The following is a 15,390-nucleotide window of genomic DNA, read 5'->3' on the forward strand; positions in this document are numbered from 1 at the left end:
CTGTGTTTTATTATTAGAGATAAGAGTGATGTCATGTGACAAGTGAGAGAAAGCAAGGTGGCAGCATTGGGTCTGGGTGAAGAGTTGGGGACAGAAGCATCGAATAGGGTGTGCGAAGAGTGGAGATCTCCAATGTCGAATAAAGGAGTGAGGAGTGGGGGACAACAGTGTCAGTGGGGGTTGTGGAATATAGGTGAGCAGTGTGGGAAGGGGGGTGAGGAGAGGGGGACAGTGGTGTTAGATGGGGGTGAGGAATGGGGGATAGCGGTGTTAGATTGGGGGTGAGGAGCTGGGAAAAGCAAGGTTAGATTGGGGTGAGGAGTTGGGGGACAGCAGTGTTAGTTGGAGAGTGAGGAGCGGGGAACAACAAGGTTAGATTGGGGGTGAGGAGTGGGGGACAGTGGTGTTAGATGGGGGGGTGAGGAATAGGGGACAGCAGAGTTATATAGGGGGTAAGCAATGGGGGACAGCTGTGTAAAATGGAGATTAAGGAACGGGGGACAGCAGTGATAGATAGGGGGTTAGGAATGGTGGACATCGGGGGGACAGTGGTGGTAGATGGGGGGTGAGGAGCGGGGGACACCAGTGTTAGATGGGGGGGGTGAGGAGTGGGGACAGCCGTGTTAGATGGGGGGGGGGTGAGGAGCGGGGGACAGCAGTGTTAGATGGGGGGGTGAGGAGCGGGGGACAGCGGTGTTAGATGGGGGGGGGGTGAGGAGCAGGGACAGCAGTGTTAGATGGGGGATGAGGAGTAGGGGACAGAGGTGTTAGATAGGATGTGAGCAGGGGACAGCTGTGTTAGATGGGGGCAGGGGACAGTAGTGTTAGATGGGGGCAGGGGACAGTAGTGTTAGATGGGGGCAGGGGACAGTAGTGTTAGATGGGGGCAGGTAGTCGTGTCTGGTATCTTCTGACACATGCAGAGTATAGATGGCACAGACACGGTGGGGTTCCCGGTCATCCCGTATATACAGATCTGGGGGCCCAGTTGGTGTTCAGGCAGATGACGGGATTAATGTTAGCTGGGGGAGGAGTTCTGCTGAATATTTCCAGAAGGGAGTGTCCAAGTCACCATGAGCTCTGCTTCTCAGCCACATAAATTGTGGATACCTCGGATCTGTCTGGTGGGGGCGCTGCAGTAGAGCTGGAGAAAGTTTTGCTATTGGGAAGCGCGCTGTGCGTCCATGCTTTTAATTTTTCATCGGGGGACCAGAAACCGATCCTCAGTGTTATGTGTTCCTCTGTTTCTGTTCCCCCAGCGGCAAAAAGGAAAGGAGGACATTTTCTTTATGTTAATAAAGATTATAAATATAAAATAAGATCTTATTACCTCTTCTGCTGCCACTTCCAGCTACGTCTCCTCTCTAATTCCTCCCGACTCACCGCTCACTCTGGAACATTCTATGTATACCCGACATCACTTCCTGTCTGTAACTGCATCACTTCCTGTCTGTAACACATCACTTCCTGTCTGCAACTACATCACTTCCTGTCTGCAACTACATCACTTCCTGTCTGCAACTACATCACTTCCTGTCTGTAACTACATCACTTCCTTTCTGTGCGTTCCATCTGAGAGAAGTCAGATCACCACCTTGTGGACCATATTGGGATTTTGTAGAATATGGGGGAGGAAATTTTGGGACTTTATATGAGACTCATGACCAACAGAGTCTCCATCCCTGTATGCAATGAAGCAGGAAATAAAGACAATATTGGGATTTTTGTACTTAGTGCACTTATGGTGATTGTAGCCGTATTTGTTCTCGCAATCTGTGCTCCGAACAATCCTAGGGCCCTTCCTGGCGCCCCCTTTTGTTCCTAATCTTCAGGGTTCACTACATGGCACCCCCTTTATGGCAACACTCTGGGTGAGCTGGCTTCTTGATCCCCTGACTTCTCTGGAGTGGTCCCTTCTTTTAGGCAGACCCCTGGGCAGATCCCTTAGTACTCACGATACTGTTTTTCCCAAAGTCCTCTGCCCAGCAGCTCCACTGGTCAGCACACTGGATCCTCTGCAGCCCAGCTCCACTCCTTGTCCCTAGACCGACCACCTGGACCACCTTCCTCACGCTGCAGGAGGAGAGACAGCCATCCGCCTCCTCCTGGGACTTTGCTCCTGCCAAAAGCCCCCCTGTCACATGCTCCCCTCCTATTTTTGTGCAATCCCAGAATGCATTGCAGGAATGCCCTCCCACTGGAACTGATATAAAACAGAGTGTGCCACTGGCTCGTTTTCCTCCACTGTCCAATGAACTCCCTCATTGGCTACAGTGAGGACACTCCCTCAGACCCAGTGAATCACACCTAGAAACATGTGACAGGCTAAACTAACAGAATAGCTCACCTGATAAGCATCAGGAGCAACTCAATGCTTTTACCTAGCACCTGTCTAGAAGGGTGCTACATTTTTTTTTTTAGCAGAGACCCTAGAGAAAAAAATGGAGATAGTTGCATTTTTTTTATGCCACACGGTATTCGCACAACGGTTTTGCAAATGCAATTTTTGGGGGAAAAAAAACACATTACCCCTAAACCTCAATTTTATTTGTATAATGTAAAAGATGATGTTCCGCTGAGTAAATAGATACCTAACATGTCATGCTTTAAAATGGCGCATGCTCATAGAATGGCGACAAAGTACGGTACTTAAAAATCTCCATAGTCAACCTTTATAAAGCCTTCACAGGTGACCTGTTTTAGAGTTACACAGAAGACCTAGTGCTAGAATTATTGCTCTTCCTGTAACGTTTGCGGTGATTCCTTTGTGTACGGTGTGAATACCGTTTACATATGCGTGCGCGACTTCCGTATGCAGTCGCTTCTGAGCGTGAGCTTGGAGGAATGGGGTCTCCTAAATTAGTTCTCTTCTCATTTATTTTACTTTTTATTTCTACAGTGTCCATTTACATTGTTCTTTTGCCACTGATGTGACCCTTTCTGCTTCCAGTAGCCACAGTCCACCCCCCCCCCCCACCCCCTAAAGTCTGAAGACAGTAAATTGGCTGTTTGTTTACAAAGTTTGGGGACCCCCCCTGTTCTAGAAGAACACTACTATGAGCTCCAGAACTCTCAAGCAGAAGCAAAAATGGGTGACCCTTGGACTGAAGAGCCGGAGCCTGGGAACAGAGAGTTTAAAGCTTCTCTTGGGGAATAAAATCTCTGGCTTGAGCTGTGTTTAGGATGAGACTCAGATATTCCAAGTGATTAGTTGGTTCCAGGGCTGAGTTACGAAGGTTCAGGTCCCAGTTGAACCTTGGCAATGTTCTAGCTATGCTGTCAGCCAGAACCTAAGCTAATGGAGGTGTTCCAGAAATCCCACAATGGCGATGCCCTGGGAGCACAGCAAAGCTAGCCCCGGAGGCCAGCACCTTGGTGAACACTCAAAGTGCAGAGGAGAAGATGAACCACAGAAGCTGAAGACCCACAGCAAAGGGGAAGAATTGCTGGTGCGCCAGAAAAACAGGAACATTCAAGTATCCATCTGTATGAACACCGAGGGGGAGATGGGGACAACCCTGCCTCGTCCTATTGGTGATATGGAAGGCGTCCGACAGGTGGCCATTAGTTCTCACCCTGGCGGAGGGGGTAGAATTTAGAGCCAGAATACTAGCACACATGCGAGGACCCAGTCCCAATGATCGAAGCACTGCTGCCATGTAATCAGACTTGTATAAAGTACTCGAAATTTCTACTTGAGTAAAAGTACAAGTGCTCGATCAAAAAATTACTTGAGTAGAAGTGGAAGTGCTCGCAGAAAAAGTTACTTAAGTAGAAGTACTAAAGTATTCAACATTTTTTTTACTTAAGTATTGCAAGTAGTTTTTTCAAAAAATTTGCTACTTAAGTACTAAAAGTAAAAAGTACCAGTAGTTTTGAAAAAAAATTTCTACTCAAGTACTGAAAGTAGAAGTACAAGTACTGTGTTATGTAGTTATTAAAGAAAGAAGTCAAAAGTATGAACATCATATTGTTTTTATTATTTCAAATGATTTATTCAAATGATTAACCTGTGTTTGTTAGTAGTTTCTTGATGCACTTTAAGCGCTGTAGCACCATTTATTTGTTTGTTTCATATTTTCTTTTTATTGGAAAGATTTGGTATAGCAGCTTTTATTATACACAGCCTTTATTTTCGTATGCGCTGATTTACAAATGACATTATACACATTTTTTTGAGCTTTATGCAACCTGCCATCTACTGTTCTGGCAGTGGTCATTTTTTTAAAAGTAACGAGTAACTATGCAGCACAAAAAAAAAATACTTGAGTAGAAGTATCGAAATCATCGAAAAAATGTAGTGAAGTAAAAGTAGAAGTAGGAGAAAAAAATTCTACTCTAGGAAAGTACAGATACCGCATTTCGGTACTTAAGTACAGTACTTAAGTAGTTCTACTTCGTTACTATACATCTCTGCATGTAATCCCATGCCACCCTGTTGAACGCTTTCTCAGCATCAAGCAAGAGAAAGAAGCGAGAAAGAAGAGAGGAAGAAATAGATTAGAAGAAGTGAGCCAATGATATAGATTCAGGGCCTTAATCGTATTCTTTCTGGTTTTCCTGCCTGGTCTAAGGAGATCAGGTGTGGAAGAATAGGGAGCACTCTGTTGGCTAAAATCATGGAGCTTAATGTCCACGTTTAGAAGTGAAATTGGTCTGTAATTAAATGTAAGTGGGGGGTCCTTGTTTTCCTTAGGTATGACCGTGATATGCGTTTCGAGGAGGTGGTCTAGGGGGGTTGGAGTGTCCGGCAGTGAATTAAGTAGCTGGGGAAGAGGGATATTTGAGAAACATTTGTAGTATTGAACCGTGAGTCCATCGGGGCCAGGACTTTTACCAGGTTTCATTTGTTTCAGGGCAGTCTCTAACTCAGTCAAGGTAAATGGTTGCTCTAGTTCTGTCTTTTTCTCTGTCGAAATAGAAGTGGTGCAGTATTCGGATAGGAAGTCCTTAAGCGATTGCGTGTGGTCTGTTCATGGGGGGAAGGCTCAGAAGAGTCAAAGTTGTACAGCTTCTGGTAAAAAAGTTTGAATTGTTTGGTTATGTCCTCATTTTTGGTGAGAGTGTTGCCTAGTCCATCCTGAAGGTGATGTATAGTAGTACTTCTTCTCGAGCTACGTACAGCTCTGACAAGTAGCTTTCCACTTTTATTACCCTGTTCATAGAATATTTTCTGATTAAGTACCGTATTTATCGGCGTATAACACCTTTGAACTCAGAACATTTTTTTTAATCAAATGACATCTCACCAGTGTCCATGAATGCAGCCTCATCAGCAGTGTCCAGCAATGCAGCCTCATCAGCAGTGTCCAGCAATGCAGCCTCATCAGCAGTCTCCAGCAATGCAGCCATATCAGCAGTGTCCAGCAATGCAGCCTCATCAGCAGTGTCCAGCAATGCAGCCTCATCAGCAGTCTCCAGCAATGCAGCCATATCAGCAGTGTCCAGCAATGCAGTCTTCAGCAATGCAGCCTCATCAGCAGTCTCCAGCAATGCAGCCTCATCAGCAGTCTCCAGCAATGCAGCCTCATCAGCAATGGAAAGAAAGCTGCGCACAAAGAATAATGAGCTAAAAAAGGCTGCTAGTACAAAGTATATCAAACCAAAAAGACAATGTAAAGATGGTACAGCGCCACTAAATGGAATAACTAACTAAAGGAAAGGAGGTGAACCAATGTCCATAAGTCCATGTGGAGGAAAAGGATTCAAATGCTGAAAATGTAGCCACAGATCCAACAAAATTCTTGCAAATGGAGTTTCTTGGCAGAGATCACACAAACAATAAAGGATGTACCCTTACCAAACAGTTGGACCCCCTGTTAAGGAAGGTCAAACAGGCGTGCAAAGTCAGTCACCAGAAACGAATAGACAACCCAATTCCTCTCCGAACAGCCACAGAACATCCGGATAGGACCATGGAACCGGTAGACCTCAATGGACTCCAGGTGTACATAGGGGATGACCTTCTTGATGTCAGGTGGCTATTGTACCTTACACAAGCAGAATGTGAGGATCCACCCTCCAACACAACCAGCATGTGGGGATCCACCTTCCAGAATGCCAGGGATTGGAGTGTGGGTGGGCAGACAGAGGGGTAGGGGTGAGAGGAGGAGTAGATCAAGCCCTTTCTCCTCTCCTGTCTATGTATGGGGGTGAGGCCGGTGTGCACATCTATGCACTCAGGGGTTGTGGTACTTAGGGAGCCACAGGCCATTCTGAATATTGTGTCCGGATTTCAGGTGGCCTGAAACCCAAACACATGATTCAAAACCCGAACTGTCCAGGTGAATCCTGGATGGGTGGCAACCCTACAGGAAGCACCAGCTAAGTGTAGTATCCTGATTAAAGGGTTTTAAAAGCAAAGGATTAAAAACACTCCAAAGAGGTAAAATATACAAGTGCTCATCTGGTGGCAGTCTGTGGATGTGGATCCTCCTAGAACCGTCCTGCAGGACTGCTGTCCTCTGTTCCGGCTGCTGGGCAGAGAGATGGCTGGCTCGGGAGCCTGGAGGAGCCCCAAGAAGCCACACTAACCAGCATGGAAGGCACAGCGGAAGTGCCATCACAGGAAGGATGGGAGGTACCAGACGAGAAGAGGAGCAAAGCAATGCGCTCAGAGTATTTGGCTCCTTCTACAGGGCTTTCCTCTTGGTCTATAAAGAGCCGGTCTCAAGGACAGCAGCCCGCAGGTGGTCCCGTGTATTCCTTTATTGTACCCCCATAACCAAAGACCAGTGACGTTTTCTGTATTACCCTCTACCCTGATCATTGGTATTTTTAGATATTTATTGCTGGATGGACTGTATATAAACTCTGTGTGCCAGTATCTCCTTCCTTCATTAGCAGAAACACAGGATCTCCGTCTTCCCTACTAACAGAACGGCGATCTGCCTTGTTTACACTGGCAGACCACTGTTCTGCCTCTCTCAGGAATGATTGCAGGGTGCCGGTGGACATCATCATGTCCGCTGAACTCGCTGATTGGCTCTTGCTTTGTCCAGTGTCCAGATGTGGTGGATGTGCCCTTTTGGTTTGGGAACTGTGATCAGAGTAGAACTCCTGGAACTGTTCTGGCCCCAGACCTGGAAATGCAGATGACGTACAGGTACGGGATTCTGCACAGAACGGCCGCCCTGCTGCAGTACATGTATGTGGGCTGGTGAAAACATAAAGTCTCCCTGATAAAGAGGCTATGACCTGGTGGATTACATGGAGAACTCCTGAGCCCAGCTGAGGACATTTAGGACCTTAAGATTGAAGATGTGGTGGATGTCTCCTTTTGGTTTGGGAACTGTGGACAGAGAAGAACTCCTGGAACTCTTCTGGCCTTAGCTCAGTGAGATAGAGTTTGGAAGACTAATGTCATAGACAGGTTGCCAAAAAGTTTAGGGCTTTAGAAAGGGCCTCCAATGGCTGTCAATGTGGTGCCTTCTTCACTCTCCATCTCACTAATAAAACCCCAATGGATGACTCTCTATGAACTGATCACATTCCAATCACCGATCATCTAATCATTGGTAAAAAAGAAGACTCGGCACAGAATATTGTACGAAGCGTTTTTATTGGACAAGATCAGAATAAGCGATTACCACACAGTAAATGATATGAATAAAATAAAGCTTAAATCTTTTATAATAGAATTAACAAATGTGTCAAATGTATTAATAATCATACATTGGTTGGACCAATAAAAAGCCGGCTACTTCAATAAATCAAGCTCATGTATTGCCATGATTGTCCATCTCTTGCCCCATGTACTCTGATGATTGCCCACTTGTTGCCAAATGGATTGTCATGATTTCCTGCCTGTTGCCTCATGTGGGGAGGGATCGGTAAAGGTAGACAGTTGAGTCATGATTTTACCACCAACTTAACCTTAAATGGCAGCCGGATGGGGCGGTACACATGGCACTGCAATTTGCGGCTGCTGCAAACCTCGCACCCCCCGGTCACATTGGGCAATGCTATTTAACTGAATGGGGTTGTGCCGCAACAGCCCCGATGCATACGGTTGCGGCGTACTGGCGTGGGCTTTACAGGGTTAACATAAGGGCTCCCAGCTGCCTGCCAACCCCACAGCGGGTCAGAGGGCGATGCGGGTGTAAACCAACCCGAGAGGACTGAGGTGGTTTCACAGCTCCATTCGGGTCTCCGAAGTAGTAACCCGGAAGCGGCAGCACAACGTCACGTCCGGGTTATTCAACGTCACAATGGCCGCGAATTCAAACATCTGTCATTATTCAAATATGCAGATTTCGGCATATTGAATAGAATAAAGTGTGGGGGAGGGGTTTTGGGTCTTTTAGACCCCCGATTCCTCCATAAAGAGTACCTGTCACTGCTATCACTGTCACATTCCCCCGATCCCTCCATAAAGAGTACCTGTCACTCCTATTACTGTCACATTCCCCCCGATCCCTCCATAAAGAGTACCTGTCACTGCTATTACTGTCACATTCCCCCCTCCCCCCGATCCCTCCATAAAGAGTACCTGTCACTGCCTATTACTGTCACATTCCCCCCCGATCCCTCCATAAAGAGTACCTGTCACTGCTATCACTGTCACATTCCCCCGATCCCTCCATAAAGAGTACCTGTCACTCCTATTACTGTCACATTCCCCCCGATCCCTCCATAAAGAGTACCTGTCACTGCTATTACTGTCACATTCCCCCCTCCCCCCGATCCCTCCATAAAGAGTACCTGTCACTGCCTATTACTGTCACATTCCCCCCTCCCCCGATCCCTCCATAAAGAGTACCTGTCACTCCTATTACTGTCACAAGGGATGTTTACATTCCTTCTCACACCAATAAAAGTCATCAGATTTTTTTTTTTTTTTTACAATTATGCTAAAATTAAAAAGTTAAATAAAAGAAATAGGAAAAAAAATAATTTTAAAGCGCCCCATCGCCATGAGCTCGCGCACGAAAGAAAACACATACGTAAGTTGCGCCCACTTGAAAACGTCGTTCAAACCACACATGTGAGGTATCGCCGCGATCACCAGAGTGAGAGAAATAATTAAATAAAAAGATCTCCTCTGTAACTCTCAACTGGTAACCGCTAAAAATTTCTAAAGCGTCGCCTGTGGAGATTTTTATGTACCGTAGTTTGTCGCCATTCTGAGGGTGTGCACAATTTTATACCGGAACATGTTAGGTATCTATTTACTCGGCGTGACATCATCTTTCACATTATACAAAAAAAATTGGGATAACTTTACTGTTTACTTATTTTTAAACGCGGTGAAATGTATTTATTCCTAAAAAATGGCATTGGAAAGACCGCTGCGCAAATACCGCGTGACAAAAATATTTTGCAACGACCGCAATTTTATTCTCCAGAGTCTTTACTAAAAAAAATATATATATATATATATATATATATATATATATATATATATAATGTTTGGGGGTTCCGAGTCATTTTCTAGCAAAAATATTGATTTTAACTTGTAAACCACATGTGTCAGAAATGGGCGCGGTCCTTAAGGGGTTAAAACATTTTCCGCACTCTGAACATTAACAGAGAAGCTCACCTTTGTGTATTCTCTGATGGCTAAGAAGGTTTCCTTTATTATTATAACATTTCCTGCACTCTGCACAATAATAGGGATGCTCATCCGTGTGGATTCTCTGATGGCTAAGAAGGCTTCCTTTATTATTATAACATTTCCCGCACTCTGCACATTAATAGGGATGCTCATCCCTGTGTATTCTCTGATGGCGAAGAAGGTTTTCTTTACGATTAAAACATTTCCTGCACTCGGAACATGAATAGGGACGCTCCCCTGTGTGTATTCTGTTATGTTTAAGAAGGGATGCTTCTTGATTAAAACATTTCCCGCACTCAGAACATGAAAAAGGTTGCTCCCCTGTGTGAATTCTCTGGTGCTGAAGAAGGATTCCTTTTTGACCAAAACATTTTCCGCACTCTGAACAGGAATAGGGAAGCTCACCTGTGTGTATTCTCTGATGGCTAAGAAAGCTTTCTTTACGATTGAAACATTTCCCGCACTCGGAACATGAATAGGGACGCTCACCTGTGTGTATTCTCTGGTGGATAAGAAAGCTTTCTTTACGATTGAAACATTTCCCGCACTCGGAACATGAATAGGGACGCTCCCCTGTGTGTATTCTCTTATGTTTAAGAAGGGATGCTTCTTGATTAAAACATTTCCCGCACTCAGAGCATGAAAAAGGTCGCTCCCCTGTGTGAATTCTCTGGTGCTGAAGAAGGTATGTTTTGTGACTAAAACATTTCCCGCACTCTGAACAGGAATAGGGAAGCTCACCTGTGTGGATTCTCTGATGGCTAAGAAAGCTTTCTTTACGATTGAAACATTTCCCGCACTCTGAACATGAATAGGGACGCTCCCCTGTGTGTATTCTCTGATGGATAAGAAGATCTGCTTTGTGACTAAAACATTTCCCGCACTCTGAACATGAAAAGGGACGCTCACCTGTGTGCATTCTCTTATGATTAAGAAGTGATGTTTCTTGATTAAAACATTTCCCGCACTCAGAACATGAAAAAGGTCGCTCCCCTGTGTGTATTCTCTGGTGCCTAAGAAGGTATGTTTTGTGACTAAAACATTTCCCGCACTCTGAACATGAATAGGGAAGCTCATCTGTGTGGATTCTCTGATGGCTAAGAAAGCTTTCTTTACGATTGAAACATTTCCCGCACTCAGAACATGAATAGGGACGCTCCCCTGTGTGTATTCTCTTATGTCTAAGAAGGTCTGCTTTGTGACTAAAACATTTCCCGCACTCTGAACACAAATAGGGACGCTCACCTGTGTGTATTTTATGGTGCCTAAGAAGGTCTGCTTTTTGACTAAAACATTTCCCGCACTCTGAACATGAATAGGGATGCTCACCTGTGTGTATTCTCTGATGGCTAACAAGGCTTCTTTTCTGTTTAAAACATTTCCCGCACTCTGAACACGAATAGGGAAGGTCACCTGTGTGTATTCTCTGATGCCTAACAAGGCTTCTTTTGTGTTTAAAAAATTTCCCGCACTCTGAACATGACAATGAATTCTCTCCTGTATGAACCCCTTTATGGTGTAAAGAAGATTCCCTGAGATGAGATGGTTTCCCGCACCCGTCGGCACTGTCAGATATTAGAGGACTATGTGAAGTATCAGGAGATTCCAATGATCTCCTCCAATGGTGGGGTCTGTCATGTATATTATGAGGAACGGGATTTACTTCTGGAGAAGATGCCATGTCATTATCTTCTGTAGTCACATCTTCCTCCGATGTCCTTCTATTCCCACCACAGAGTCCGTCTGTCAGAAGACAAGAAAAATTACCAAGAGTTTTCCACACTCATATACACTGCTCAACACTTTATAATCAGAGTATAGCATCAAGTCAGGGAAACTCCTAGGATATTCATCTGGTCAGTCAAGTAGCAGAGGGGGTTGTTAATCGGTTTCAGCTGGACAGGGCCATAGAAGGTCCTTAACCCATCAGCAGGACCGGTATCTGCTCCTTTGTGCAAGGAGGAACAGGATGAGCCCTGCCAGAGCCCTACAAAATGACCTCCAGCCAGTGCTGTATTTTGGCCTAGGCCAACAAGGCCCAGGCCTAGGGCGGCACTTTGTGGGGGGACGGCACCCGCATGAAAAAAAATGTAACCCCCTGATCACCGCCAGTTAACCCCTACCCCCATCACATTCAACACTAATACAAACTTAATATACTGTGTTTTTGTATTAGTGTGATTGTGATCAGAATTAGCGCAGGCGACTAAGTTTCTGTCCCAAGGAGGTTTAGGGTCCCCGTCACCCCCCCCCCCCCAATAAAGATTTAACCCCCTGATCACCCCTACACCCCCTGCCACAACACACACTCTATACAGCATATAGCATTTTCCTATATACCCGTATAAAAGTGTGATTTGTGGTCAGGTGTAGCGCTTGCGGCTCCCCCTTTTCCACGTAAATTACCCACCCCCCAATAAAGATTTAACCCCCTGATCACCACCAGTTAACCCCTTCCCCCCCTGTCACATTGCACACTAATACACACATAATATACTGTTTTTACTGTATTTTGTATTAGTGTGATTGTGACTTGAGTTTGCGCTAGCGAGTTAGTTTCTATCCCAAAGGAGGTTTAGGGTCCCCGCCACCCCCCCCCCATATCCCCGGCACATAGTTAGAAATAACCCCTTGATTACCGCACACACGCACATACACTTCCATTACTAGTATAGTGTTTGAACAGATCAATATCTGATCTGATCAGAACTATACTAGCGCCCCCATAGTTTAGGGTTTCCAAAACGCAGTGTTTGCACGGTCAGCACTGATTCCTGCCAGCACCTGCGTTTAACCCTTTCATCCAGGCAAGTGTAGTAATCAATAGATTACTGTCACTTACAAAAAAACACAACACACAAAACCGCTGTGTTAGCAGAGTCAGGCCTGATCCCTGCTAGCATTAGCAGGTTTTTTGGTAGTGCTTGAAATAGTCCTTGACAACCAGGTGCTTTTATTACCTGTGAGTCAACACCACTGTACAGGTAAATTTAGTTACCAAAATGTCTAAACGTTAGTACAGTGGTGAAGAGGCTTATAGTATACTGGCCGTGTCATCTGATAGCGATGGGGAAGCTACAATGACCGAATTACTGTCAGTATACGAACCAGATGACAGCAGCGGCTCCCTGACAGATAGCTCCGACGACAGATGGGTCCCTGTTAGCAGGAATCGCAGGGTGCTCGTATGGAGCAGAGTGTGGGTACTAGTGCCGCTCATCCTTCTGGTGACCTGGCAAGCGCCAGCGGCCTAGTACACCCTGGACCTAGTACAACGTGGCGAGTCCCCTAAGTGCAGTTGAAGCTGGTGCGGTGGCTAGCATAAAGTAGTGGCCCGCAGCCACCGTGTATTCGTAGACAGGCCCGTAGAGCCCATAGTGCCCTCCCTGATGCGCTGGCATATCCCAATTGGCAACCCACTGATTCTACAGCGCCAGTACTTCCCCCATTCACTGCCCAACCTGGAATCCACGTGGAGACAGATGGTTTTACGCCCCTGAACTTTTTTGAGCTGTTCTTCACGGAAGATCTTTACAGATCTATTGTGGATCAATAAAATTTATATGCACGACAATTCATCGTCGCCAACCCAAATTCGCCCCTTGCCAGACAATTCGGCTGGAAACCTATAACGGTTTCCGATTTTAAAATCTTTCTGGGCCTTTCCCTCCACATGGGCATAACTAAACCGAGTGAATTGCAGCTATATTGGTCCACTAGCCCAGTTCACCATATGCGCATGTACTCTGCCTCTATGTCCAGGGGGAGATACAAGCAAATTCTGCGATTTATGCATTTCAGCGACAATGAAATCTGTCGTCCTCGGGGAGACCTTGAATATGATCGGCTCCACAAAATTCGGCCCCTCATAGACCACTTCAATCAGCGGTTTGCAGCCTTGTTTACCCCCGAACAAGTTGTCTGCGTTGACGAGCCCCTGATTAAATTTACTGGCCGCCTTGCTATGAAACAGTACCTCCCCAGCAAGCGTGCCAAGTACGGGGTCAAGCTGTATAAATTGTGTGACAGGGCCAAAGGTTATACAGTTAGTTTCCGGGTCTATGAGGGAAAAGATAGCTGTATGGAGCCCCCGAACTGCCCAGACTACATAGGGAGCAGCGGTAAGATCGTTTGGGACTTGGTGTCACCCTTATCCGGAAAGGGGTACCATTTGTACGTGGACAATTTTTACACAAGCGTGCCACTATTTAGTCACCTGCTTGAATTACAAATTGGCGCATGTGGCACCGTGTGATCTAATCGCCGGGGCTTCCCCCAACGGCTTGTAAATTCCCGTCTTAGTCGGGGGGCGAGAGCCTGCTTTAAAACGGACAAATTGCTTGCGGTGAAGTGGAAGGATACACGGGATGTTTATGTTCTGTCCTCCCTTCACGCAGACACGACAGTCCAAATCCCTACGGCAACTGGCGTTATGGAGAAACCCCTCTGTGTCCACGAATATAACCTTAATATGGGAGGGGTGGACCTTAACGACCAGCTTTTTGCGCCGTATTTATTTGCCCGTAAAGCCAGACGCTGGTACAAAAAAGTGTCTGTTTACCTTTACCAATTGGCTATGCTGAACGCCTTTGTCCTATACAGGGCGTCAGGACGAACTGGACCCTTCCGGGAATTCCAGGAAGAGATCATCCTTGCCTACCTGTACCCAGGAGGCATGCCTGCCCAACTTCCCCTTCCAGATGCAGTGAGCCGGCTGCATGAGAGACATTTTTCTTATGTCCTCCCGCGTACCCCTACCCAAAGACGACCCCAAAGACGAAGTTGTGTCTGTAGCAGGCGCGGATTTAGGCGTGACACCCGTTATTATTGTCCCAAATGTCCTGACCAACCTGGTCTCTGCATCGGGGAATGTTTCGAGTGCTACCATACACTAGTGGAGTTTTAGTGTAGGGTACAGCACGACACAGTGTAGGGCACACAAACACAGGGTCTCGAAAGATGTTGGATGTCCATCGACATTTTGAGAGACCCAAGCTGGAAGATCGCAGTCCCAAATCAAGGAACAACAGTTAGAAAGAAAAATAAAAGGATCCAAAAACTGTTGTTGTGTCAGTCACTTTATATGTTCTTCTACTCTTCCTACTGTACTTTTAATGTCCTTTGTTTGTTTTTTCATTCTTTTGTGACCTGTTTCTCTTGCAGTTACTCGTCGGCTGCCACGGCATTGATTTTATATATTCTGACACGGACAGCGTTTGCGCTCAGCATATATGGATACCTTTGCTGACAGCAGCTGTGGTGATTTTCTGATTTCAGCACTACAGTTAAAATCCTATTTTGGTATACGTGGATAGTGTCGTGTATTCCCATCATTAAATTCAGTGGGTGGTTGTTTGGGCGGTTAATGATGAGTAATACTACGCATTATTCCTGTGCTGATTTCTGATAGGTTCTCTTTTTTTTGTTCAGCCCACAGGCTGCATGAAAAAAAAAACTATATGCCAAACAAGGACCAGCAATGTACTGGTACGTTGCTGAACTTTGAGTGGTTATACCAGGATGATGCCTGCAGATTTAGGCATCATCTTGGTATCGTTTTTTACAGCCAGCGGTCGGCTTACATGTAAAAGCAATCCTAGCAGGTAATTGGCCGCTAGACTGCTTTTACATACAGAGGAAAGGGAACTCTTTGGCAGCCTAGCTGTGTACGCGACCCCGAAAACCAATCCGCACCTTCAGGTTTTCTAATGGCGTAAATTGCTGATTTTACCCCTGACTACCTGTCACAGTTTCAGAGGCCCTGAAATTCCAAGATAGCACAAAACCCCCCCAAATGACCCCATTTTGCAAATTAGACACTCCAAGCTGTTGGC

The 15,390-nt window shown here is 45.9% G+C and overlaps 4 protein-coding genes across 5 annotated transcripts in view; 3 read left to right on the forward strand and 1 right to left on the reverse strand.

The window, feature by feature from the left end:
- The window catches only part of LOC309564430 (uncharacterized protein), a gene marked incomplete at its 5' end in the record, with an annotated part of 504,148 nt that overhangs the window by 250,624 nt on the left and 238,134 nt on the right, over positions 1–15,390 (forward strand). The window lies entirely within an intron of this gene.
- Positions 1–15,390, reverse strand: part of LOC309563902 (uncharacterized protein) — a gene marked incomplete at its 3' end in the record, with an annotated part of 281,290 nt that overhangs the window by 172,031 nt on the left and 93,869 nt on the right. The window contains 1 exon segment of the mRNA XM_082268535.1: positions 10,046–10,976. Within this exon segment, the coding sequence (XP_082124661.1) occupies positions 10,046–10,976 (931 nt within the window).
- The window catches only part of LOC309562808 (uncharacterized protein), a 400,807-nt gene that overhangs the window by 143,426 nt on the left and 241,991 nt on the right, over positions 1–15,390 (forward strand). The window lies entirely within an intron of this gene.
- The window catches only part of LOC309562643 (uncharacterized protein), a 361,535-nt gene that overhangs the window by 90,024 nt on the left and 256,121 nt on the right, over positions 1–15,390 (forward strand). The window lies entirely within an intron of this gene.

The sequence above is a fragment of the Pelophylax lessonae genome (assembly GCF_965119305.1).
Source record: "Pelophylax lessonae genome assembly, chromosome: 9".
NCBI classification, from domain to species: domain Eukaryota; kingdom Metazoa; phylum Chordata; class Amphibia; order Anura; family Ranidae; genus Pelophylax; species Pelophylax lessonae.